The sequence below is a fragment of the Rhinopithecus roxellana genome, chromosome 16 (genome assembly GCF_007565055.1).
Source record: "Rhinopithecus roxellana isolate Shanxi Qingling chromosome 16, ASM756505v1, whole genome shotgun sequence".
NCBI classification, from domain to species: domain Eukaryota; kingdom Metazoa; phylum Chordata; class Mammalia; order Primates; family Cercopithecidae; genus Rhinopithecus; species Rhinopithecus roxellana.
Genome location: NC_044564.1, coordinates 70452181 through 70479621, shown reverse-complemented (window position 1 = coordinate 70479621; position 27441 = coordinate 70452181). Strand labels below are relative to the sequence as shown.

Below are 27441 nucleotides of genomic sequence, written 5' to 3'. Positions count from 1 at the left end.
GAAATACAAACTACCATCAGAGAATACTATAAACGCCTCTACGCAAATCAACTAGAAAATCTAGAAGAAATGGATAATTTCCTGGACACTTACACTCTCCCAAGGCTAAACCAGGAAGAAGTTGAATCCCTGAATAGACCAATAGCAGGCTCTGAAATTGAGGCAACAATTAATAGCCTACCCACCAAAAAAAGTCCAGGACCAGATGGATTCACAGCTGAATTCTACCAGAGGTACAAGGAGGAGCTGGTACCATTCCTTCTGAAACTATTCCAATCAATAGAAAAAGAGGGAATCCTCCCTAACTCATTTTATGAGGCCAACATCATCCTGATACCAAAGCCTGGCAGAGACACAACAAAAAAAGAGAATTTTAGACCAATATCCCTGATGAACATTGATGCAAAAATCCTCAATAAAATACTGGCAAACCGGATTCAGCAGCACATCAAAAAGCTTATCCACCATGATCAAGTGGGCTTCATCCCTGGGATGCAAGGCTGGTTCAACATTCGCAAATCAATAAACGTAATCCAGCATATAAACAGAACCAAAGACAAGAACCACATGATTGTCTCAATAGATGCAGAAAAGGCTTTTGACAAAATTCAACAGCCCTTCATGCTAAAAACGCTCAATAAATTCGGTATTGATGGAACGTACCTCAAAATAATAAGAGCTATTTATGACAAACCCACAGCTAATATCATACTGAATGGGCAAAAACTGGAAAAATTCCCTTTGAAAACTGGCACAAGACAGGGATGCCCTCTCTCACCACTCCTATTCAACATAGTGTTGGAAGTTCTGGCTAGGGCAATCAGGCAAGAGAAAGAAATCAAGGGTATCCAGTTAGGAAAAGAAGAAGTCAAATTGTCCCTGTTTGCAGATGACATGATTGTATATTTAGAAAACCCCATCGTCTCAGCCCAAAATCTCCTTAAGCTGATAAGCAACTTCAGCAAAGTCTCAGGATACAAAATTAATGTGCAAAAATCACAAGCATTCTTATACACCAGCAACAGACAAGCAGAGAGCCAAATCAGGAATGAACTTCCATTCACAATTGCTTCAAAGAGAATAAAATACCTAGGAATCCAGCTTACAAGGGATGTAAAGGACCTCTTCAAGGAGAACTACAAACCACTGCTCAGTGAAATCAAAGAGGACACAAACAAATGGAAGAACATACCATGCTCATGGATAGGAAGAATCAATATCGTGAAAATGGCCATACTCCCCAAGGTTATTTATAGATTCAATGCCATCCCCATCAAGCTACCAATGACTTTCTTCACAGAATTGGAAAAAACTGCTTTAAAGTTCATATGGAACCAAAAAAGAGCCCGCATTGCCAAGACAATCCTAAGTCAAAAGGACAAAGCTGGAGGCGTCACGCTACCTGACTTCAAACTATACTACAAGGCTACAGTAACCAAAACAGCATGGTACTGGTACCAAAACAGAGATATAGACCAATGGAACAGAACAGAGTCCTCAGAAATAATACCGCACATCTACAGCCATCTGATCTTTGACAAACCTGAGAGAAACAAGAAATGGGGAAAGGATTCCCTATTTAATAAATGGTGCTGGGAAAATTGGCTAGCCATAAGTAGAAAGCTGAAACTGGATCCTTTCCTTACCCCTTATACGAAGATTAATTCAAGATGGATTAGAGACTTAAATGTTAGACCTAATACCATAAAAACCCTAGAAGAAAATCTAGGTAGTACCATTCAGGACATAGGCATGGGCAAGGACTTCATGTCTAAAACACCAAAAGCAACGGCAGCAAAAGCCATAATTGACAAATGGGATCTAATTAAACTAAAGAGCTTTTGCACAGCAAAAGAAACTACCATCAGAGTGAACAGGCAACCTACAGAATGGGAGAAAATTTTTGCAACCTACTCATCTGACAAAGGGCTAATATCCAGAATCTACAAAGAACTCAAACAAATATACGAGAAAAAAACAAACAACCCCATCAAAAAGTGGGGAAAGGATATGAACAGACATTTCTCAAAAGAAGACATTCATACAGCCAACAGACACATGAAAAAATGCTCATCATCACTGGCCATCAGAGAAATGCAAATCAAAACCACAATGAGATACCATCTCACACCAGTTAGAATGGCAATCATTAAGAAGTCAGGAAACAACAGGTGTTGGAGAGGATGTGGAGAAATAGGAACACTTTTACACTGTTGGTGGGATTGTAAACTAGTTCAACCATTATGGAAAAGAGTATGGCAATTCCTCAAGGATCTAGAACTAGATGTACCATATGACCCAGCCATCCCACTACTGGGTATATACCCAAAGGATTATAAATTAGTCTACTACAAAGACACATGTACACGTATGTTTATTGCGGCACTATTCACAATAGCAAAGACTTGGAATCAACCCAAATGTCCATCTGTGACAGACTGGATTAAGAAAATGTGGCACATATACACCATGGAATACTATGCAGCCATAAAAAAGGATGAGTTTGCGTCCTTTGTAGGGACATGGATGCAGCTGGAAACCATCATTCTTAGCAAACTATCACAAGAAGAGAAAACCAAACACCGCATGTTCTCACTCATAGGTGGGAACTGAACAATGAGATCACTTGGACTCGGGAAGGGGAACATCACACACTGGGGCCTATCATGGGGAGGGGGGAGGGGGGAGGAGGGAGGGATTGCATTGGGGAGTTATACATGATATAAATGATGAATTGATGGGTGCTGACGAGTTGATGGGTGCAGCACACCAACATGGCATAAGTATACATATGTAACAAACCTGCACGTTATGCACATGTACCCTAGAACTTAAAGTATAATAAAAAAAAAAAAAAAAAAAAAAAAAAAAGAAGAAAAAATAGCATAGGTAGGTGAAAGGATGAGGATATGTAAAGTACATAAAATATTTATATTTTTATAAAGTAAATAAAAAATTATGGTTAGACTACAAAAAAAAAAAAAAAAAAAAAAAAAAAAAGAAAAAGAATCCTGAAAGCAGAAAAAGAAAAGAAGTAAATAACTTATAAAGGAGATCCAGTACAACTGGAAGGAGACTTCTTAGAAACCCTACAGGCCAGGAAGGAGTGGGACTATATGCTCAGAATGGTGAAGGAAAAAAAAATGTCAACAAAAAAGCTTGTAACCTCTAAAAATATCCTTCAGAAATGAAGGAGAACTAAAGACTTTCCCAGACTAAAAATAAACCAAACAACCACCGCCAAAACCAAAAACAACAAAAAACAAAAAAACACAGAGGGAATTTATCATTACCAGACAAAACCATCTACAAGAAATGGTGAAAAGAAAATCTACAAAGAAACACTGGACTTAATCTGTACTAAAGACAAAATAGATCTAATAGATATTTATAGAACATTTCATTCAGTGGCTGCAGAATACACATAATTTCCTTAGCATATGGATCATTCTCAAGGATAGCCCATATGTTAGGTAACAAAACAAGTCTTATAACATTAAAAAAAAAAACCACTGAAATAATATTAAGCATCTTCTCTGACCACAATGGAATAAAACTAGAAATTAATAACAAGAGGAATTTTGGAAACTATACAAACACATGGAAGTTAAACAATATGCTCCTGAATGATCAGTGGGTGAATGAATACATTAACAAGGAAATTGAAAAACGTCTTGAAACAAATTATAGATAACGAAAACATGACATAACAAAATATATGGGATACAGTATAACCAGTACTAAGAGGGAAGTTTATAGCTGTAAGTACCTACATCAAAAAAGAAGAAAAACTTCAAAAAAACAATCAGTACATCATAAAGAATAGAAAAATAAGAGCAAACTAAACCCACATTAGTAGAAGAAAAAAATAAAAAAGATCAGAGCAGAAATAAATGAAATTAAAATGAGGAAAACAATATAAAAGATCAAGGAAACAAAAAAAATAGTTTCTTAGAAAAGATAAATAAAATTGACATACTTTTAGAGAAGAATAAGAAAAAAAGAGAGAAGATCCAGATAAATAAAATCAGAGTGAAAAAAGAGACATTACAATTGATACTGCAGAAATTCAAAAGATCACTACTGGCAATTATGAGCAAACATATGCCAATAAATTGGAAAATCTAGAAGAAACAGACAAATTCCTAGACATATGCAAGCTATCAAGATTGAACCATAAAGAAATCCAAAACCAGATCAGACCATTAACAAGTAATGAGAATGAAGCCATAATAAAAATTATCCCAGCAAAGAGAAGCCCAGGGCCCAGTGACTTCATTGCTGAATTCAACTAAACATTTAAGGTCAATCCTACTCAAACTATTTTGAAAAATAGAGGAGGAGGGAAAACTTCCAAACTCATTCTAGGAGGCCAAGATTACCTTAGTACCAAAACCAGACAAAGACACATTAAAAAACAAACCACAGGCCAACATCATTGATGAATATTGATGCAAAAATCCTCAACAAAACACTAGCAAACCAAATTCAACAACAAATTAAGAAGATCATCCATCATGACCAAGTAGTATTTATCCCAGAGATGCAAGAATGGTTCAACATATGCAAATCAATCAACATGATATGTCTTATCAACAGGATCAAGAAGAAAATCATATGACCATTTCATCAAGTGCTGACAAAGTATTTTATAAAATTCAACATGCCTTCATGATAAAAATCCTTAAAAAACTGGATATTGAAGGAACATACCTCAACATAATAAAAGTATATATGACAGATTCACAGCTAGTATTATTCTGAATCAGGAAAAACTGAAAGCCTTTCCTTTAAAATATGAACCACAACAAGGATGTCCACTTCTAACATGTTATTTAACATACTACTGGAAGTCCTAGCTAGAGAAATCAAACTGCAGCAAGAAACAAAGGGTTTCCAAATTGGAAAGGAAGAAGTCAAATTATCCATATTTGCAGAATATATAGTCTTATATTTGGAAAAACCTAAAGATCTACAAGAAAACTACGAGAAATGTTAAACAAATTCAGCAAAGTTGCCAGATACAAAATTAATGTATAAAAATCAGCAGCATTTCCAAATGCCAAAAATGAACAATCTGAGAAAGAAATAAAGAAAGTAATCTCATTTACAATAGCTACAAATAAAATAAAATACCTAGGTATCAACCAAAGAATTGAAATATCTCTACGATGAAAACTAGAAAATACTGCTGAAAGAAATCGAAGAACACACCAAAAAATGAAAAAAGACTCCATGTTCATGGATTGCAAGAATCTATATTGTTAAAATGTCTATACTATTCAAAGCAATCTACAAATTCATTGCAATCTCTGTCAAAATACCAATGACATTCTTCACAGAAACAGAAAAAACAATCCTAAAATTTACATGGAACCACAAAAGACCCAGAATAGCCAAACCTATCCTGAGCAAAAAGAACAAAACTGAGGAATCACATTATCTGACTTCTAATTTTACTACAGAGATATAGTAACCAAAATAGTATGGTATTGAGAAGTTTTGCAAAGGACTCAAGGAGGCTTGAAGATGAGGAGCATAATGACTGGTCATCAGAAGTTGACAACAACCAATTGAGAGCAATCATCAAAGCTGATCCTCTTACAACTACACGAGAAGTGGCAAAATAACTCAACATCAACCATTCTACAGTCATTCAGCATTTGAAGCAAATTGGAAAGGTGAGAAAGCTTGATAAGTGGGTGCCTCATGAGTTGACCAGAAAAAAAATCATAATTTTGAAATGTCATCTTCTTTTATTCTATGCAACAACAAGGAACCATTTCTTGATTGGACTGTGATGTGTGATGAAAAATGGATTTCATATGACAAGCAGTGAAGAACAGCTCAGTGGTTCGACCGAGAGGTGATCCAAAACACTCCCCAAAGCCAAACTTGCACCAGAAAAAACGTCATGCTCACTGTCTGGTGTTTTGCTGCTGATCTGATCCACTACAGCTTTCTGAATCCTGGTGAAACCATTATCTCAAGGAAGTATCCTCAGCAAATCAATGAGATGCACTGAAAACTGCAACACCTGCAGCCAGCATTGGTTAACAGAAAGACCCCAATTTTTCTTCATGAAAATGCCCGACTGCATATTGCACAAAAAACACTGCAAAAGTTGAATGAATTGGGCTATATGTTTTGCCTCATCTGCCATACTCACCGGAACTCTTGCCAACTGATTACTACTTCTTCAAGCATCTTGACAACTCTTTGCAGGGAAAATACCTCCACAACCAGCAGGATGCAGAAAATGCTTTCCAAGGGTTAGTCAAATCCTGAAGCATGAATTTTTATGCTATAGGAATAAACAAACTTATTTCTCATTGGCCAAAATGTGTTGTTTGTAATGGTTCCTATTTTGATTAATAAAAATGTGTTTGAGCCTAATTATAGTGATTTAAAATTTATGGTGCAAAACCACAATAGCTTTTGCACCAACCTAATATTAGAGAAAAATCACTTAGCCACAAAAAAAGACAGTAAAAAAGGAAGAGAGAGGTTACCAAATCACAAGAAAACAAGTAACCAAATAGCAATAAGAAGTCCTTACTTATCAATAATAACATTAAATGTAAATGGGCTAAATTCTTCAATTAAAAGATAAAGAGTGGCTGAATGAAATAAATAATAAGGCCCAACTATATACTGCTCACTTCACCTATAAGGGCACACACACTGAAAGTGAAGGGATGGGAAAAGATAGTCCATGCAAACAGAAACCAAAAAAGAGCAGGAGTAGCTATACTTATATCAGATAAAAGAGAATTTAAGTCAAAAACTGTAAAAAGAGACAAAGGTCATTATGTAATAATAAAAGAGTTAATTCAGCAAGAGGATGTAACAATAGTAAATATGTATGCACCCAACACTAACACACCCAAATATATAAAGCAAATTTTAACAGATCTAAAAGGAGAGATAGATGGCAATACAAAAATAGTAGGGCGCCCCACTTTTAGCAATGGACAGATCATCCAGACAGAAATTTAACAAAAAAGCTTCAGGGTTAAACTATATTCTAGACCAAATGCCATAACAGATATTCACAGAACATTTCACCCAAATGCTACAGAATACATACTTTTCCTATCAACACATGGAACATTTTCCAGAATAAACCATATATTAGGACACAAAACAAATCTAAAAAAAAAATCAAAATTATTCTAATTATATCAAGTATCTTTTTTGACCACAACAAAATAAAACTAGAAATCAATAACTTTCAAAACTATACAAATATAGATGAACTTTGGAAAGTACACAAATACATGGAAATTAAATAACATGCTCCTGAATGCTTACTGTGTCAATAAATACAGAAGGACTTTAAAAAAATTCTTGAAAAACATGAAAATGGAAGCACAACATACCAGAAACTATGGGTTACAGGAAGAGTGATATTAAGACAGACATTTATAGCAATAAATGCTTACATCAAAACAATATAAAGAATCTAAATAAACAACCTAATGACGCATCTCAAGGAACTAGCAAAAAAAGAACAAACCAAACCCTAAATTAGTAGCAGAAAATAAATACTGAAGATATGAGCAGAAATAAATGAAATTGAAACTAAAAACTAATACAAAAGATCAACAAAATGAAAAGTTGAGTTTTTGAAAAGATAAACAAGATCAACAAACCATTAGTTAGGCTAACAAAGAAAAAAATAGAGAAGACTCAAATAATTAAAATCAGAGATGAAAAACGAAACATTATAGGTGACACCATAGAAATATAAATGATCATTAGACTATTATGAACAATTATATAACAATAAATTGGAAAACCTAGAAATGGGTAAATTCCTGGACACATTCAACAAATCAGGAGAAAACAGAAAACTGAACAAATCAATGATGAATAAAGAGATCAAAGCAGTAATAAACGGTCTTCCATCAAAGTAACACCCAGGACCCAATGACTTCACTGCTGAATTCTACCAAACATTCAAAAAAAATCAAAGAGGAGAGAAAACTTTCAAACTTATGCAATAAGGCCAACATTACCCTAATACCAAAACCAAAAAGAAAACTACAGGCCAACCTCCTTCATTAACGTATGTGCAAAAATACTCCACAAAATATTAGCAAACAGAATTCAACAATACTTTAAAAAGATCATTCACCATGATTAAGTGGGATTAATTCCAGGGATGCAAGGATGATCAACATTTACAAATTAATAATCATGATACAGTACATGAACAAAATCAAGAGTGAAAATGATATCATCATTTCAATAGATGCTGAAAAAGACATTTCATAAAATTCAACATCTGTAGATGATAAAAACCCTCAACAAATTGGGTATAGAAGGAAATTACCTCTGCATGACAAAGGTCATAAATGACAAGCACACAGCTAACACGCTGAACAGAAAAAACTGAAACCGTTCCACTAAAACCTGGAATGAGGCAAGGATGCTCAGTTTCATAACTTTTATTAAACAGTGCTAGAAATCTTAGCTGGAGCAATTAGTCAAAAGAAAAAAATAAAGGGCATCTAAATTGTAAAGGAAGAAGTCAAATTATCCTTGTTTGCAGATGACATAATCTTATAGTTAGAAAAACCCCAGGATTTTCCCCCCAAATTCTTATAACTTGTGAACAAATTTAATAAAGTTGCAGGATACAAAATCAACATACAAAAATCAGTAGTGTTTGTATATATTAACAGTGATCAGTTTGAAAAATAAATCAATAAAGCAATCCCATTTAAAACAGCTACTAAAGAAAAAATACCTTAGAATCAATTTAACCAAAGAAGTGAGAGATCTCTATAAGTAAAACTAAAACATTGATGACAGAAATTGAAGAGGCCACCAAAAAAATGGAAAGCCATTCCCTGTTGATGGATTAGAAGAATTAATATTGTTAACAAGACCGGGTGTGGTGGCTCATGCCTAAAATACCAGCACTTTGGGAGGCCAAGGTGGGCAGATCACCTGAGGTCAGGAGTTCGAGACCAGCCTGGCCAACATGGCAAAACCCTGTCTCTACTAAAAATATAAAAATCAGCCAGGCATGGTGGTGGACACCTGTAATCCCAGCTACTAAGGAGGTAGAGGTTGCAGTGATCTGACATCACACTACTGCACTCCAGCCTGGGCGATAGAGCAAGACTCTGTCTAAAAAAAAAAAAAAAAAAAAAAACTATACACACACACACACACACACACACACACACACACACACACACACACACACACATACATATATGGCACAAAGCTATAGCAACCCAAACAGCATGGTACTGGCATAAAAACAGACAGATACACCAATGGAACAGAATAGAGAACCCAAAAATAAATCCATGCACCAAGAGCCAACCCATTTTCAACAAAGATCCCAAGAATATACACTGGGGAAGGAATAGTCTCTTTAATAAGTGGTTCTGGGAAAACTGGATATCAATATGTAGAAGAATAAAATTAGATCCCCATTTTTTACTAAATATAAAATTAACCCAATATTGATTAAAGACTTAAATGTAAGATTTGAAATTGTAAAATTACTAGAAGAAAAGATTAAGGAAAAGCCCCACAACAAGGGTCTGGGCAAAGATTTTTTTGGGTAAGATCTCAAAAGCACAGAAAACAAAAGCAAAAACAGACAAATAGATTACATGAAGCTAAAAAGCTTCTGCACAGCAAAGAAAACAATTAAAAAGGGAAGAGCCAACTTACAGAATGGGAGAAAAGATTTGCAAATTATCCATCTAGCAAGGAATTAATAACCAGAGTATATAAGGAACTCAACTCAACAGCAAAGATAACAATTTCTGATAAAAAATGGACAAAAGACCTGAATAGATATTTGTTGAAGGAAGACACACAAACAGCTGACAGGTATGTGAAAAAATGCTCAACATTACAAATTACCAGGGAAATGCAAATCAAAACCACAATGATATATCATTTCACTTCAGAGTGGCTATTATCAAAAGGACAAAAAAGAGCAAATGCTGGTGAGGATGCAGAATAAGAGAAACACTTGCACACCGTTGGTGGGAATGTGAAGTAGTACACTCATTATAGAAAACAGTATGGAGGATCCTCAAAAAACTAAAACTAGAACTACTATATGATCCAGCAATCTCACCGCTGGGTATATATCCAAATGAAAGGAAATCACTACATCAAAGAGATACCTGCATTCCCATGTTTATTCCAGCACTATTCACAATAGTAAAGATATATAATCAACCTAAGTGTTCATCAATTAATGAATGGATATAAAAGATGTGATATATACACACGATGGAATATTATTCAGTCATAAAAAATGAAATCCTGTTATTTGCAGCAATATAGATGGAACTGGAGGTCATTACATTAAGTGAAATAAGCCAGGCACAGAAAGACAAATATTGCATGTTCTCACTCATACGTGGGAGCTAAAAAGTGGATCTCTTTGAGATAGACAGTAATATGGTGGTTACCAGAGGCTGGTAAGGGAAGCAAGAGGGGGACAATAAAGAGAAGTTGGTTATTGAGTATACAAACACAGATAGAAGGAATAAGTTCTGGTATTTGACAGCACAGTGGGGAAAATTATAGTGACAATAAGTTATTATATATTTCCAAATAGCTAGAAAAGAAGAATTGTAATCTTCCCCATACAAAGAAAAGGTAAATGTTTTTGGTGATAGATACCCCAGTTACTCTAATTTGGTCTTTACACCTTGTATACCTTGTATCTCATTGTGATTTTGAGTTGCATTTCTCTAATGATCAATAATATTGAGCTTTCTTTACATGCTTGTTGGCTGCATGTATGTCGTCTTTGAAATGTGTCTGTTCATGTCCTTTACCCACTTTTTAATGGAGTTTCTTGGGGTGGTTTGTTTCGTAAACTTGTTTAAGTTCCTTATATATGCTGGATAATAGACGTTTGTCAGATGCATAGTTTGTGAATATTTTCTCCTATTCTGTAGGGTTATCTGTTTACTCTGTTGATAGTTTCTTTTGCTGTGCAGAAGCTCTTTAGTTTAATTAGATTTCATTTGTCAATGTTTGCTTTTGTTGCAATTGCTTTTGGCATCTTTGTCATGAAATATTTGTCAGTTCCTATGTCCAGAATGGTATTGCCTATGTTGTCTTCCAGAGTTTCTTTTAATAGTATTTAGTTTTACATTTCAGTCTTTAATCCACTTGAGTGAATTTTTGTCTATGAAATAACGAAGGGGTCCAGTTTCAGTCTTCTGCATATGGCTAGCCAGTTATCCCAGCACCGTTTATTGAACAGGGAGTCCTTTCCCCATTGGTTGTGTTTGTCAGCTTCGTCAACGATCAGATGGTCACAGGTGTGTGGTCTTATTTCGGGCTATTCTGTTCCATTGGTCTATGTGTCTGTTATTGTACCACTATCATGCTGTTTTGGTTACTGCAGTCCTGTAGTATAGTTTGAAGTCAGGTAATGTGATGCTTCCAGTTTTGTTCTTTTTGCCTCGGATTGCCTTGACTATGGGGCTCTTTTAAAAATTCCATACGAATTTTAAAATAGTTTTTTTTCTGGTTCTATGAAGAATGTCATTGGTAGTTCGACAGGAATAACACTGAGTCAGTAAACTGCTTTAGGCAGTATGGCTATTTTAATGATGCTGATTCTTCCTATCCATGAGCAAGGAATGTTTTTTCATTTGTTTGTGTTATCTCTGTTTTTTTTTTTTTTTTTTTTTTTTTGAGCAATGGTTTGTAATTCTTATTGTAGAAAATTTTCACCTCTCTGCTTAGCTGTATTCTTAGATATTTTATTCTTCTTGTGCAATCATAAATGGAATTGCATTCCTGATCTGGCTTTCAGCTTGGCTGTGGTGTACAGGAATGCTAATGATTTTTGTACAATGATTTTATATCCTGAGACTCTGCTGAAGTTGTTTATTGGCTTAAGGAGCTTTTGGGTTGAGCCCATGTGGTTTTCTAGACAGAGAATTATGTTGTCTGCAAATAGAGACGGTGTGACTTCCTTTCTTCCTATTTGGATGCTTTTTATCTTTTTTTCTTGTCTGATTGCTCTGGCTAGCACTTCCAATATGATATTGAATAGGAGTGGTGAGAGAGGGCATCTTTGTCTTGTGCTGGCTTTAAAAGGGAATTTTCCAGCTTTTGCTCATTCAGTATAATGTTGGCTGTGGGCTTGTCATAGATGACTCTTAATGTTTTTGGGTATTTTCCTTCAATATCTAGTTTATTAAATTTTTAACATGAAGAGTTGTTGAATTTTATAAAAAGTATTTTCCTGCATCTGGGACTATTGTCTTTAGTTCTGTTTATGTGATGAATAACATTTATTGACTCGCATACATTGAACCAATCTTGCATCTCTGGGATAATTTCAAAGGAAAAATTAAACAGATACAACTTTCAAAAAAGTTTTTTTATTAAGCTATAGAAACTTTCACTTCGTAAATGGAATAGCAAGATGGAAAACAATGTCAATATAGCAGAAGAACCCCTTCCATGAATAAAAATAATACTTGAATACACAAAAAAAAACCAGCCAAGGTGACAAAAATAAAATATTACAAAATAAATGAATTTCTATGAAATGTCACTTTCCAGCTTTGGAATTGGATAATGGGTAGAGATTGAAAGAATTTTGAGGTGCTTCATAGAAAAAAACCTAGATCGAAGAGGCAGTTGATAGAAATATAGATGTTACCAAAGTATATTTGTGCTGTTATAGCAAAATACCTGAGACTGGGTAAGTTATAATAAATGGAAATTTATTTCCTCACAATTCTGGAGACTGGGAAATTCATGATCAAGGTGCTGGCATTTGGTGAGGACCTTCTTGCTGCATCATCCATGGATCCATCTTTTTGTTTCTTTCAGGCCCCTAGTCAACTGGACAGTGCCCACCAATATCGAGCAAATTTTACCAACTCAGTCCACTGATTCACAAGGCAATCTCCTCCAAAAAAACCCTCACAGACACACCTGGAAACAATGCTTCAGCGGCTATCTAGGCATCCCTAAATCTGGTCAAGTTAACACATAAAATTAACCATCATAGATGTTAAAGGTAACTGGTGAGGCCTTAGAAAGAAATGATGAACATTTAATCAGATACTGGAAGAAAGATGATTCCTGTTATACAGTGGCAGAGAACTTGGCTGCGTCATTTTCTGCCATTGAGTGGAAAGTAGAACTTTCAGCGAGGTATTAGTCCATTTTCATGCTGCTGATAAAGACATACCTGAGACTGAGCAATTTACGAAAAAAAGAGGTTTATTGGACTTACAGTCCCACATGGCTGGGGGTAGCCTCACAATCATGGCAGAAGGTGATAGGTACATCTCACATGGCAGCAGACAAGAGAAGAGAGCTTGTGCAGAGAAACTCCTCTTTTTAAAACCATCAGATCTCGTGAGACTCATTCACTATCACAAGAACAGCACAGGAAAGACCTGCCCCCATAATTCAATCATCTCCTAACAGGATCATCCCACAACACATGGGAATTGTGGAACTTACAATTCAAGACAAGATTAGGGTGGGGACACAGCCAAACCACATCATTCCACTCTAGCCCCTCCCAAACCTCATCCCCTTCTCATACTGCAAAATACAATCATCCTTCTCAACAGTCCCCCAAAGTCTTAACTCATTTCATCATTAACTGAAAAGCCCACAGTCCAATGTCTCACCTGAGACAAGGCAAGTCCCTTCCACCTATGACCCTGTAAAATCGAAAGTAAGTTAGCTATTTCCTAGACACAATGGGTTATAGGCATTGGGTAAATACAGCCATTCCAAATGGGAGAAATTGGCCAAAACAAAGGGACTACAGGCACCACACAAGTCCAAAATTCATCACAGCAGTCAAATCTTAAAGCTCCAAAGCGATCTCCTTTGACTCCATGTCTCATATCTGGATCACGCTGATGCAAGAGGTGGGTTCCCGTAGTCTTGGGCAGCTCCGTTCCTGTGGCTCTACAGGGTACAGCCTCCTTCCTGACTGCTTTTACTGGCTGGTGTTGAGTGTCTACAGCTTTTCCAGGCACACAGTGCAAGCTGTCAGTGGATCTACCATTCTGGGTCTGGAGGATGGTAGCCCTTGTCTCACAGCTCTACTAGGTAGTATCCCAGTAAGGACTCTGTGGAGGTTCCGACTTGACATTTCCCTTCTGCACTGCCCTAGCAGAGGTTCTCCATGACAGCCCCACCCCTGTGGCAAACTTCTACCTGGGCATCCAGGTGTTTCCATACATCTTCTGAAATATAGGTGGAGGTTCCCAAACCGTAATTCTTGACTTCTGTGCACTCACAGTCTCAACACCACATGGAAGCTGCTAAGGCTTAGGGCTTGCACCCTCTAAAGCTATGGCCAGAGCTCTACATTGACCCCTTTCAGCCATGGCTGGAACAGCTGGGATGCAGGGCACCAAGTCCATAGGGTGCACACAGCATGGGGACTCTGGGCCCAGCTCACAAAACTACTTTTTCCTCCTGTCTGTTACCCAGTTCCAAAGTTGCTTCCACATTTTCGGGTATCTTTTCAGCAGCACCCTACTCTACTCATACCAATTTATTGTATTAGTCCATTTTCACGCTGCTTATAAACATACCCAAGACCTAGCAATTTACAAAACAAAGAGGTTTATTAGACTTACAGTTTCATGTGGCTGGGGGGAGCCTCACAATCATTGTAGAAGGTGAAAGGCATGTCTCTCATGGCAGCAGACAACAGAAGAGAACTTGTACAGGGAAACTCCCCCTTTTTATTTTATTTATTTATTTTTAATTTTACTTTATTTTATTTAGAGATGGAGTTTCACTGTGTCGCCCAGGCTGGAGTGCAGTGGTGCGATCTTGGCTCACTGCAACCTCCCCCTCCCCAGTTCAAGCAATTCTCCTGCCTCAGCCTCTAGAGAAGCTAGGACTACAGGCACCCTACACCACACCTGGCTAATTTTTTGTATTTTTAGTAGAGATGGGGTTTCACCATGTTAGCCAGGATGGTCTCAATCTCCTGACCTCATGATTCAACCGCCTCGGCCTCCCAAAGTGCTGGGATTACAGGCTTGAGCCACCGTGCCCAGCCTGAAACTTCGCTTTTTAAAAATCATCAGATCTCATGAGACTCATTCACTATCATGAGAACAGCCCAGGAAAGACCAGCCCTCATAATTCAATCACCTCCCACTGGGTTCCTCCCACAACATGTGGGAATTGTAGTAGTTCCAATTCAAGGTGAGATTTGGGTCAGAACACAGCCAAACCATATCAAACAATAAACTTATGCACTTAGCTGAGTAGATTTCCAAACACAGTATGGGTGACTACAGCCTGGTTTCACCTTGGTACTTATAGTAAAACGTGAGAGCAAAGAGATAAACTGAGAGATGAACTGTTAAGCACTTGATTATTTGAAACATTTTCAGCTTATTCAGGTAGTGTGCTTTGGTAACAGGGCCAAGGTTATGGCTAGATAACCTTGTGCTAAAGAAATTAGGCGTGTGACTCATGAATCCCTCAAACATCTTAGCAGAAGCCAGGAATAGAGATGCAGTTATTCCGGAAAGAACTGTAGAGGACCCCCTTGTTTGATGGCTTGGACGCCTGTTAATTGCAAGAAAGATTGATGTGATTTCTGAGAATTTCATACCAGCAGAAATACTGACAACCTAGAATAAATGTTCCAGAGATGTGACAAAGTGAGAGAAGAATGACTCTGAGGTCTGAGCCACAGATGCAGAAGCCTGGGCTGACCTTACCTCCTTGAGGTGAGAGGGCAGGACTGCCTCCTTGGCAGGCACATAGAATGAAGCATTGAGCCATAAGGATTACTCTCAGGCCTTGAAAACTAGTGGACTTTTCACCTGCTGGGTATCAGACATGCTTAGGACCTGTGATCCCTTTTTCTTTTGTATTTTTTCCTTTTTGAGTGGGAATGGGAATCTACTTCTTCTTGTCTCACTGGTGCATTTTGGAAGCAGATAACTTATTTTTGGCTGCAAGTGTGCGCAGATGGAGACAAATGATGTCCCAGGATGCACCACATCCAAGTCTCAGCCATAGGTGATTCAGCTGATAGAATTTGGAGTTTTTGAGTTAATAATATTTTAGAGTTAGAGTTGATGCTGAAATGGGTTAAAACTTTTGGGATATTGGGATCACGTTAATATTTGTCACATGGGAAGGACGTAAATTTGGGAGTCAGACAGCTGGCTGTCATGGGTTGAACTGTGTCTGCTAAAATCAAAACCTCTGATGCCTATAAATGTGACCTTTTTAGGAAATAGAATCTTCGCAGGTGTAACCAAATTAAGATGAATTCATAGTCCATTAGGGTGGGCTCCAATTTAATATGATTGCCGTCCTTATAAGAAGAGGTGAAGACACAGACATAGAGGGGAGAATACCATTTGATAACACAGGCAGAGATTAGAGTGATGCAGCTGCAAGTTCAGAAACAGCAAGGCTTGATGGCTACTATTAGATGTTAGGAAGAGGCAAAAGAGGCAAAGGATTCCACCCAGAGCCTCAGAGAAAGCATGGTTCTGATGACACTTCGATTTTTGCATTCTGGCCTCATGAACTGTGAGGGAATAAATTTCTGTTGTTTTAAGACACCATGTAAAGGAATTTGGGATTTTTTTAACCTGAAAGCAAAAAAAAAAATGCAATTGAAATGATTCAAGCAGATGAGAAATCAACCAAATCTGTATTTTAGAAAGAGCTCCCCATTTACAGTGAGGGGAATATAGTATAGTGACTATAGTACACTTTCCTATTTACTTATCTCCACTCAGAGTGAAAATTCTGGAAGGACAGGGATTGTCCTTCTTATCCATTAATGTATTTTCAGTATTTAGCATACTGTTAATTCCTAAGTAAAATTTGTCAGACAAATGAATTTTTTAAAGTTTTTCACAATAACTCTAAAAATGTATCATTTCTATGGAAAGAGATCTCAATCAATTTTATATCCTCAATAATCAACATAGAGCAGATTGTTGGAAGAATGCAAAAACAAGATTCCGAAACTAAGGAAATTCAACTAGTGAGCAGTAGTTAGTTTTATCTTTACTATGTTACGAAAAGAGGAGAATAAGAAAGACTGTGCATTAAATATTTTAAGCAACACCATTCTTCCATGTGGAATTAGATTATAAAGTACAGAAGAAAAAAATGTCCAACACCTTATTTCTGACATCATCACCTTTGGAATAACTGGAGGACATTTGATACTAGTGACTTAGGTCACAGACAGAGATGGAGAAGTAATCTTTCCATTCAATTCATTTCCAAACTACTCACCACAGGAATTATTAAAAATGAAAAGAATTTCTTTGTTAGAAGTATGGTTCATTTTAATGTTGCCAGAATAAAGTATAGACATCAAAACTCTGTGATTCAATTTATTGCTTATTTCTGTACTGTATTATTCATTTTAAAATAATATTATATAAGGCACTACTTGAAAGGAATTCTTTTCCTTTTTGAAATGCTTAATTATTTGAAATAGCAATGAGCAATATTATATTCATGATAAAAGGCTTGTTTATAATCATACTTTTTCTTTTGATATATATTAGGTATCAGCTGATGAATTCTATTAATTATGAAAATAAAACATACTTTTTTCTCTATTTGCTTTCAAAATAACCTCAAAATTATTTTTAACAGCAGCAGATGTTCTATCTGTAAATTTATGCTACTCTTTTAAAAAATATATTTAAAACAGAAACCAGCTTTGTGCTTTACAGCAAATATAAATAGGGGTAATTTGGATAATGAAAATAAATGAATAACAGCAGTACTAATAGAACTGATCCTATTTGTGATGGCTCATTAACTCTGTACAGGATGTAATTCACTGCCCTGGATCAGGAGTTGATAATTGGACAATGTGGAGCTATTTACAAAAGATGACTGCAATAAGAAATTAACAGAGTCTGTTCATTCATTGGGAAGTCAGTACCCCTTTCGTATGTCTAACCATATTAAATCATGCACTCAGAAAGGCTGTAAGGAAGAAAAAGAAAAAGATAAGAAATAACTTGGGTACAATTAATACTAGTAGTATTTACCAAGCTCATAGTAAGCACTTTAAATGCATTTGATTACTTAATCTTCATTCTAATCCTATTCTTAAAATTATTATCCTCATTTTGCAGATGACAAAACTGAGGCTTAGGAACTTGCTCAAAGGCACATGCCAATGAGTGGTGGAGCTTAGATTCCAACCTAGATGGTATGATTCCAGAGCCTCTGTCCTTAACTATTCATACAATGATAAATTGCTTCCCTAGCTCAGCCCTCTCTCCAACTTCATCTAGTCTAGAATGATAATGAACAAATAAGAATCCCAGTGTTTCCCATGGAATACTATGCAGCCATAAAAAAGGATGAGTTTGCGTCCTTTGTAGGGACATGGATGCAGCTGGAAACCATCATTCTTAGCAAACTATCACAAGAACAGAAAACCAAATACCGCATGTTCTCACTCATAGGTGGGAACTGAACAATGAGATCACTTGGACTCGGGAAGGGGAACATCACGCACTGGGTCCTATCATGGGGAGGGGGGAGGGGGGAGGAGGGAGGGCTTGCATTGGGGAGTTATACAAGATATAAATGATGAATTGATGGGTGCTGACGAGTTGATGGGTGCAGCACACCAACATGGCATAAGTATACATATGTAACAAACCTGCACGTTATGCACATGTACCCTAGAACTTAAAGTATAATAAAAAAAAAAAAAAAAAGAAAAAAAAAAAAAAAAAAAAAGAATCCCAGTGTTTCTCAGTCTGAGATGCAAGGTGAAGAGGGATAACGCAATGACCCCCCGGGGACGATTATCAGATTCTACGAGGGAGAAAAGGAGAGAAAGGAGGAGAAAGTGGTTTGAAAAGGTATATTCATTAAACCTATTGTTTTCATAATATTAATGACAGAATTACAGCTAGACAAAATCTGAGCCCATGGGATAAACTGAAGAAATAATGTAGGCAGCATAGTTAGAAAATGTTGATAAACACCAGTACTCTCTGACCACTAGTCTGTCATTAACCAGCCATAGACTCCAGGGAAAATCATACAATGATTTCCTGGGACTGGACTAGATGATCTCAAAGGCCCTGCTTTCAAACGCTGGGCTGTGAAGCGCTATTAGTGACAATTTCTGTGCTCTGGAAAAAAAAAAAAAGAGTAAAGTAAGGGGTAGTAACTTTCTCATAAGGCAAACTATCTCCAGTTCAAAGAATTGTCTTTTATTCTGAAATTAGCTTCTTACTACTTTCTTGTGATGAATGTTTCAATTGTGAAGTGATGATGGGGATAGTACACGGTAGGAGGTCTTTTTTTGTTTTTCTAAAGTCACTACCTAACCAATTAAGAAGTTTGTTATTTTGTCACATCCTGGAAAATTTTTTGAAATGTTACAGAGTTATAAAATCTTATATAGGGAACCACTAGTTTAATCTATTTTCCAACTCAAAATTTTCAGAGTCTTCTACATTTCTACAGCACTTTACACTTTATTAAACATTTTCACATGTATTATCTCACTTTGGTACACTATGGTCTAGGAGACAATCCATTTTCCACAGATTGAAAAATAGAGCTTAGGGAGGCTGCGTAACTTGACCAAGATTACACAGTTCATTAAAGAGGAGCTAGATTCAAACTCATGTTTTATTTATTTATTTATTTAGAGATGGAGTCTTGCTCTGTCACCCAGGCTGCAGTACAGTGTTACAATCTTGGCTCACTGCAACCTCTGCCTCCCAGGTTTAAGCCATTCTCCTGCTTCAGCCTCCCAAATAGCTGCGAATACAGGCACCTGCCACCACGCCTGGCTAATTTTTGTATTTTTAGTAGAGACAGGGTTTTGACATGTTGGCCAGGCAGGTCTTGAACTCTGGACCTCAGGTGATCCGCCCTCCTCAGCCTACCAAAATGCCCAGATTACAGGCATGAGCCACAGCGCCTGACCCCAACTCATGTCTTTTGACTTTAAATTCTGTCTGCTTTCCAATCTAAGTGAATCTGGCCATGATAGAACGTAAGAAAGGTGTTTTCAATACATAGAATTAATAAATCTGAATTTCTGGAAGACAGGACTTTTGTGTCTTTTAAGAGCTCTCTAGGTGATTCTGATAGCCAAATGGTCTGAGCCTCTATATACCTGGCCTCACTGGAAAGAATAGGAGTTTTGAACTCAGACAGAACTGGGAGTCTCTGGGCAAGATATAAAATCGACCTGAGATTCCAGTGTCTTCATCTGTGAAATAAGGATAATGATGTCTAACACGCAGAACTGTGAATATTTGAAAAAAAAAAAAAAAAAACTACCTAGATATGGTAGTCACTCAAAAATGGAAGCTATTATCATTACTACTACTGCCTCGTATGATGCTCTATTATTACCAGGTAAGAATTAGGTATATATTACAAATAGTGACGATTCTGGAATTTTCCTGAAGCAAATTTACAATAAATACATGTCACCCAAATTATTCTTGATCTCAGGACAGTCTCCAGGTCTCAGTTTCCTTCTCAATGTAAAAGCAATATCTGTGAACTGCTAAGCTATCTTCTGGCTCTAAAAAGTCCAGGACTCTATGATTCTGTTTAACAGTTAAAGACTCAGTCTTGAGAATGTGGCTCTTTGAAGAGTATTAAACAGGTATACTTGAAATAAATTAGTGCATATGAATGACAAATCTCTATAGCTATGCTGTCATTTTCTATCAAGGTAAGACTATGTGCAAATCCAAATATTCATTTACTTGTAGTTTGTGATTTATATCTACCTATGCTCAAAAATATTTGAAGCAGTTTACCCCCCAAAATTATAATAAAACAAAAATAAAACCAGAGAAAAAGCTAAGAATCCCTAATGAATAGGGTAGACAAGGAAGAAAAGGGAAAAATAGGGCAGGGGAAATGACTTTTTTTCAGGAAACTAGGAGAAGCCATTTATGAAAACTGCACATTTGTGGGTGTATCACCTGAAGTCAGGAGTTCGAGACCAGTCTGGCCAACATGGTGAAACCCCGCCTCTACTAAAAATACAAAAATTAGCTGGGCATGGTGGCACGTGCCTGTAATCCCAGCTACTCAGGAGACTGAGACAGGAGAACTGCTTGAGCCTGGGAGGAGGAAGTTTCAGTGAGCTGAGATCATGCCACTGCACTCTAGCCTAGTCAACAGAACGGGACTCTATCTCAAAAAAATAATAATAATAAAATAAAAGTTAGCCTTAAGATTACTGACCATGTTTTAAAAAAAATAAAAATAAGGTTTTTTTCTCAATGTTTGTTGCCAAAGTCTGAAAATAGTTATCATCAATATTCAGGTGCAATTTAAATGAAGGATTATTGTCTAAGTAGAATGGAATTTATAGATTTAATTTCTTTTTTGAGGTAGCGGTGTCTTTCAACTTTTCTTTTGCTATCTTTACCCTTGTTCTTCTGAAAGAGTACATACCGCAGGTAAGTATTTCGTCTTTATTCCTCTATCATCTTCTCATCCTCTGTTTCTCTACTCGTTTCGTAAAATTTAAATAGGTTTTAATCATGAAGACACAGGCTGTGATGGTAGTGATAAAACAGAATCCAAGATGACATCCCTTACAAATCCATATTACATTGCAGTTTTTGATCCTCAGAGCGTGTTTGATTTATTGCTTTCTACCCTCTGTTATAATCAAAATGAAAACTCCTTCCTGGTTTTAGACTCAGTTTTCTTTCTGTTCCTGCTCTCATTGTCCTGGCCCAAGCTCATGCCTTACCTCACTTCCCACCGTAAAAGCCTCCAGTGAAGCTGGTCTCTCCCTCCAGAGCCTTCCACTTCAAGCTTCTTGCAACAGTAGCTATAATAATCTTTCTTTCTTTTTTCTTTTTTCTTTTTTTTGAGATGGAGTTCCATTGCCCAGGCTGGAGTGTAGATCTCTAGCTCACCGCAACCTCCACCTCTCAGATTCAAGTGATTCTCCTGCCTTAGTCTCCCGAGTAGCTGGGATTACAGGAATGTGCCACCACGCCCAGCTAATTTTTGTATTTTTAGTAGAGATGGGATTTCTCCATGTTAGTCAGGCTGGTCTCATACATCCGACCTCAGGTGATCCACCCTCCTCGGCTTCCCAAAGTGCTGGGATTAAAGGTGTGAGCCACTGTGCCTGGCCTATAATAATATTTCTAAAGTAGAGCTCTGATTACATCTTTTCACTATTAAACTCTTTCTTGGTCATCCATGGTTTACCACAGTCCTGTCTGCCATTCAAGCCTCCATGATTCTCTCTCAAACTACCTCCCTCTTCTTACTGCATAGCTAGGTCTTAACTGGCTCTCCAGCCAAACTAAATGTCTTGTTAGTGCTTAAATGCAATCTTTGTTTTTCCATCGCCTTTACTACATGATTGCCTCTAACAAGACAAATAAATGAAGAACACAATAATAATAACCAGTCATTATTTCTATGTATAAGCCACAATGCTTTTCAAATACGGTATAATTTACATTTGCTCCCAAATCTGTCGCACTCATAAGAATCTAAGTTAAAGCATGTTTATACTTGTAACCCAAAGTCCAGTACTATCACTCTATATTTATTATATATGAAATTTATTCCTTAGCAACTAAGATAGGATTATCTTTCAGTTGCTAAGGTACATGAGGCCTGCTGGCAGGATTAGTTTAGGAAAAAATATGCCACATTGAACTCCCATGCAAAAGAAACAAATGAAACCTAATTTGCTGAGCTGTCTTGTTTATTTTGGTTCATTCAGCAGGGTAATATAGTAGCAATAACATTGAACTGGATCTCAGGAGATGTGGAATTTAGTCCGATTTCTGGCATGACCAAACATACAGCTTTCAGAAGATTATGCATATTTTCTGGTCCTCAGTTTTTTCACTTCTAAAACGGAAATCTTCCTTGCTTTTACTCAAACAGTATACATACATAGGGAGTTATTATTATTTTGTTTGCCATTCCCTACAACACAGCCCCCTTTCTAAATCTATTTGCTTTACAATTCTCTTCTATTCCTAAAGTTTTTTTCAGATTCCATAATTCCATTTCAATACCACTAAGAGTCCTACAGGAGGAAGTGAATAGCAAACATCAGAAATGATTTGTTCAGATATATTGCTTTTAGATTGTTGATTGAATAAGTCTTAAGGCCCTTCCTAGCTTTAAAATAGTAAAATTTCATATTCGAATTTACACCTGAAATTCATATATCTTTTGTATATAAGGAAAGCTTCAGACATGTTTCATCATCTGCATTCTCCTATATGAACCAGTTTCCCTGTTCCATGATTTTAAACTTTATGAAGGTTGACTATGTCTGTTTCCCTCTTGTATACATAAAACCTTGCCTGACATCTCAGATCTCTTCTAGTCATGTACACTATAGCTTTTGCCATTACATCCAAATATAGATGTTAAGTTTTAAAAAAAATGAATTTGAAACAACAAATTACTAAAACATATTTTATATTTCTCTTATATTCCTAGCCATGATATTACAGATTCTGAAGAGAGAAAATTTCAGCTGATATCATATTGCGAAAGGCAAATATTCTCAAAATTTTGTGTCTGCTTCATGAAATATAAAAGTATACAGTCAAATATAGCACACAGAAAACTAATAGCAACTGCTTGCTCCAAAAACTAGACTGGTCATCCTAATCCAAAAAGTGGACCTGAAAATAAAGATGGCAAAGACATGACAAACATACAAACTGTTACTCACCTTACTAATTCCCTACATAAAGTAGACATTGATGAATGGATGGATACCAGAAATCAAACCTTTTTGTAATCCTGTTTTAAAGATTTAACTGGCTTAAGTCCAACCTAGCTGGCTCTTTTATGACTTTCTCTGCAGTTTGTTTGAATTTTCAATACAATGGAAATTACAGTAAAGTAGCAAGTTTTCCTGTAGTTTACTTGGGGATTTTAGAATTGATCTTACCTGATTTATTCTGAAACTGAGTAAATGAAAATCAAGGCTTCTGAATACACACACACACAGACACACAGACACACACACACACACACACACACACACACACACACTCTTCAGAAATAGCCAATATGGGGGTAATTTCAAAGTCTAGTACATAATTGACAAACACTATTCAAAAATTTTTAGTCTTTTATATTCAAGTGACACTCAAGGAAAGAAAAATAACTCGAGTACACTTTTCCTTCACGCAATACAACACTTGTACTTTTCACTGAAATCACACCTTAATTTTCAAATCTTTCACCATTTATAAACTCTAAAAAGCATAAATATGAGTGATTCAGAGAGTGAGACTATGTAAACCATTTACACAAAGACACTGAAACCCTCTGGACAAGTTGAATGAAAACAAATCAGCACTTACTTGGCATAAACCACTGATGCACATATCCAAAGATTCTGTATAGCAACGAGTACCATCTAAGACCTTAGGTGCTAGTTCAACAACCAGGGCTGTTCCTTTGGCTTGGCACTTGAGTGAACATGGGTTGTCAGGGTCATTAGACACAGGAAGCCATTCATAGAACTGGCCATGGTGCTTGACATCGTTATGAGCTGAGCATTGCTGAGCTCGGAAATCACCTGCTTCTGGTGGGCAGTCCTGGAGAAAAAAGAGAGAAAGGACAAACAAAGGTTAAGAGGATACCCCCAATACGAAACCAGAGCAGCTATATGGTCTGCTTAGATCTTAGAAAGAAAAACAAATGTCCTGGTCATGGCAGATGGAACTTGTAATATCATCTCAGAGCTTATATAATTATTTGGCTTTCAAAATGTAGAAATCTGAGAAAGTAATCACCTCAAAATACATTTTCTGATTGAGTTTAAATGGAAAAATAACTGGCTTGAAATAGATATTCTGATTAGTTGGGACATACATTTTTTGAAAGTTATTTATTGGTTCATGAATTCTTCCATGTTGTACTATCATTTTGACTTCCTCGTAAGTAGAACCTAGTAAAGTCAGAGGATTAGTTGAAATTATTTGTCTCTTTCAGTTCTGATATTGAGAGCTATGACAATTCTTTATTTGAATAACTAGCAGTAAAAAGTTATAATAATTTCATTCAAAAAGTTTTTGTGGAGTTGTAACTTTTTGTCTAGGACTTAGGCTGCATAGTATCCAGAATTAAACATGGGGAACAAAAAATACGAAACCATTTATATATGAATTGCTTTGGCTTAAGGCAGCATAGCAGAATGGAAAGAGCATGGACTTCCTCCTTAGATGAGTGAGTGGGTGCAATGCAGTGCAGAGTTACTGCCCTATTCTAACACAGGGAAACCTAGTCTTGTATTAGAACAGAGACAATAACCCTGCACAGCTCTCAAGGTTGTTGTGAGAAGTTCATGAGCTCATGCTGGCCAAATATCCGCACAAGGAATATACTGACTAGATGGTAGCTATTACTATGATTATTTAATGAGGCCAAAGAAGACAAAGGGATAGAGTATTAGCAGATTCTCTCAATTTGAGTTTTAAATTATATTGTTACAGATCAATGGAAAAATAAGAATCTTTTTGATGAAGTTTCATAAAGGGCAATTTAAAATGTAAAACTATAGCTAACAATGGCCATTATCTAATGAATAATAAACTTCAGTAAAAGCAAGTAAGATTTAATTTTAAAAAGGCAAATATTGCCTATCCCTTGGAAAGGCTTTTTGATAGGGTTATCTTATTCTACAAGCCTTCAGATTAAAATTTACTGTGGAAGACTGTCATCGACTCTCCAGCTGTAGAAAGGCTTTTATTCTAATTTTTTTGTTTTAAATAAAGGATTTCCATGTGGCCTTCAGCAGTTCCCTGTTAACTACATTATCATAGCGAGAGTGCTCTTATATAAGGTTTCTTTCTCTGAAAATCTCTTTACCTTTAAATAAGCATTCTAAGAACAGGATTGAAAATTTTGACTCTTTTCCAAAACGTTAGTGATACTATTTAAACAGCATATAAAGCTCTGGTAATTGAGGGAGCACAAATTCTTTTTAGGCAATGTGGGGTAGAAACAAATATTCATTTAGGATGAACATGAAATTGTTCAAAATACAATAAAAAATGTAAAAGACATTTCAGGGTTAGTATTATGTGTTCTCAGAGTGAATAAAACATAGCAGTAAAGGAAAAGAATAACGTATATAACATAGGTATAGATACACAGGCACCCAGCAAGGCTTAACATTTGGAATATTGTCTGAAAAGAGTATGATTAAAATTTACTGCTTATTAATTTTTTAGATAATAGAATGCAGTTTAAATTTTTAAAGATCCATAAATAAATAAATATATGTGCTGTACAGGCTGTTTACTTGTTTATTTTGTAAAATAAAACAAAAACTACAACCAGCAAAACTATATTATGAATTACAACACAGGTAAATTGTGTCAAACCATGACATACCATACAAATTAACTTTATTTTGTTTTGTTTTACTTTATTTTATTTTATTTTATTTTTGAAATGGAGTCTTGCTCTGTCTCCCGGGGTGGAGTACAGTGGTGTGATCTCGGCTCACTGCAACCTCGGCTTCCCAGGTTCAAGCAGCTCTCCTACCTCAGCCTTCTGAGCAGTTGGGATTATAGGTGCATGTCCCCACACCCAGCTCATTTTTTAAATATTTTTAGTAGAGACGGGGTTTTGCCATGCTGGCCAGGCTGGTCTCGAACTCCTGACTTCAGGTGACCCACCTGCCTTGGCCTCCCAAACTGCTGGGATTACAGGCATGAGATACTGCAACTGGCCACAAACAACTTTAAATGTTTAATACCAGCTCCTTTCAGACCATATGTTCTAGAGCACAGAGAAACTGGTTTAATATTAACTCTTAATGAACTCACATTCCAAAGACAAGACTTCCACTTGCCTAACGTACAAATTCTACCAATATCTGCCTAGGCCTCACTTACTAACTTCTGCCCTAAGACAACTCTATAATTGACAACTGCCCCCAAACTCTACACGTAGCCTTCCTTAAATTTCCCCACTTGAGATATGATAGAGTCTCTGCCAAGGTTCTGCTCTCCCCTGCTTAGCATGTTTAATAAACCTACCTTTATATGATCTACAAGTTCCTGGTCATTGCATGGGAGTGTCTACAGTTGAACTGACAGTTTAGCAATGTTTAAATACAGTATTTTCATTTGATAATACATATCATCCCAGGAGTCACTTGATTACTCAGTAGTACAGAAGAAATAGAGTACATTGTACTGAAGGTACAGTACTTTATTATACTGAAATACAATACAGCAGAACATTGATGAAATTGTTTGAAATGGTTCCAAACTCCTCTTAAAATTTCCTTTGTCTCCTTTTTCTATACAAGTGAAACAGCTAGAAGGGTCAGGCTGAATCACCTCTGCCTTAATGAGCGGAAGATATAATTAAGAGACCTCTTAATATGAACCAGAAAAAATTTTCTGCACTTTTCCA

The 27441-nt window shown here is 36.4% G+C and overlaps 1 protein-coding gene across 1 annotated transcript in view; it reads right to left on the bottom strand.

Annotated features, from left to right (window-relative positions):
- ADAMTSL1 (ADAMTS like 1) overlaps window positions 1–27441 on the bottom strand; it is a 440698-nt gene that overhangs the window by 303583 nt on the left and 109674 nt on the right. The window contains exon 4 of the mRNA XM_030920098.1: window positions 24372–24608. Within this exon, the coding sequence (XP_030775958.1) occupies window positions 24372–24608 (237 nt within the window). The remainder of the gene's footprint in view (window positions 1–24371; window positions 24609–27441) is intronic.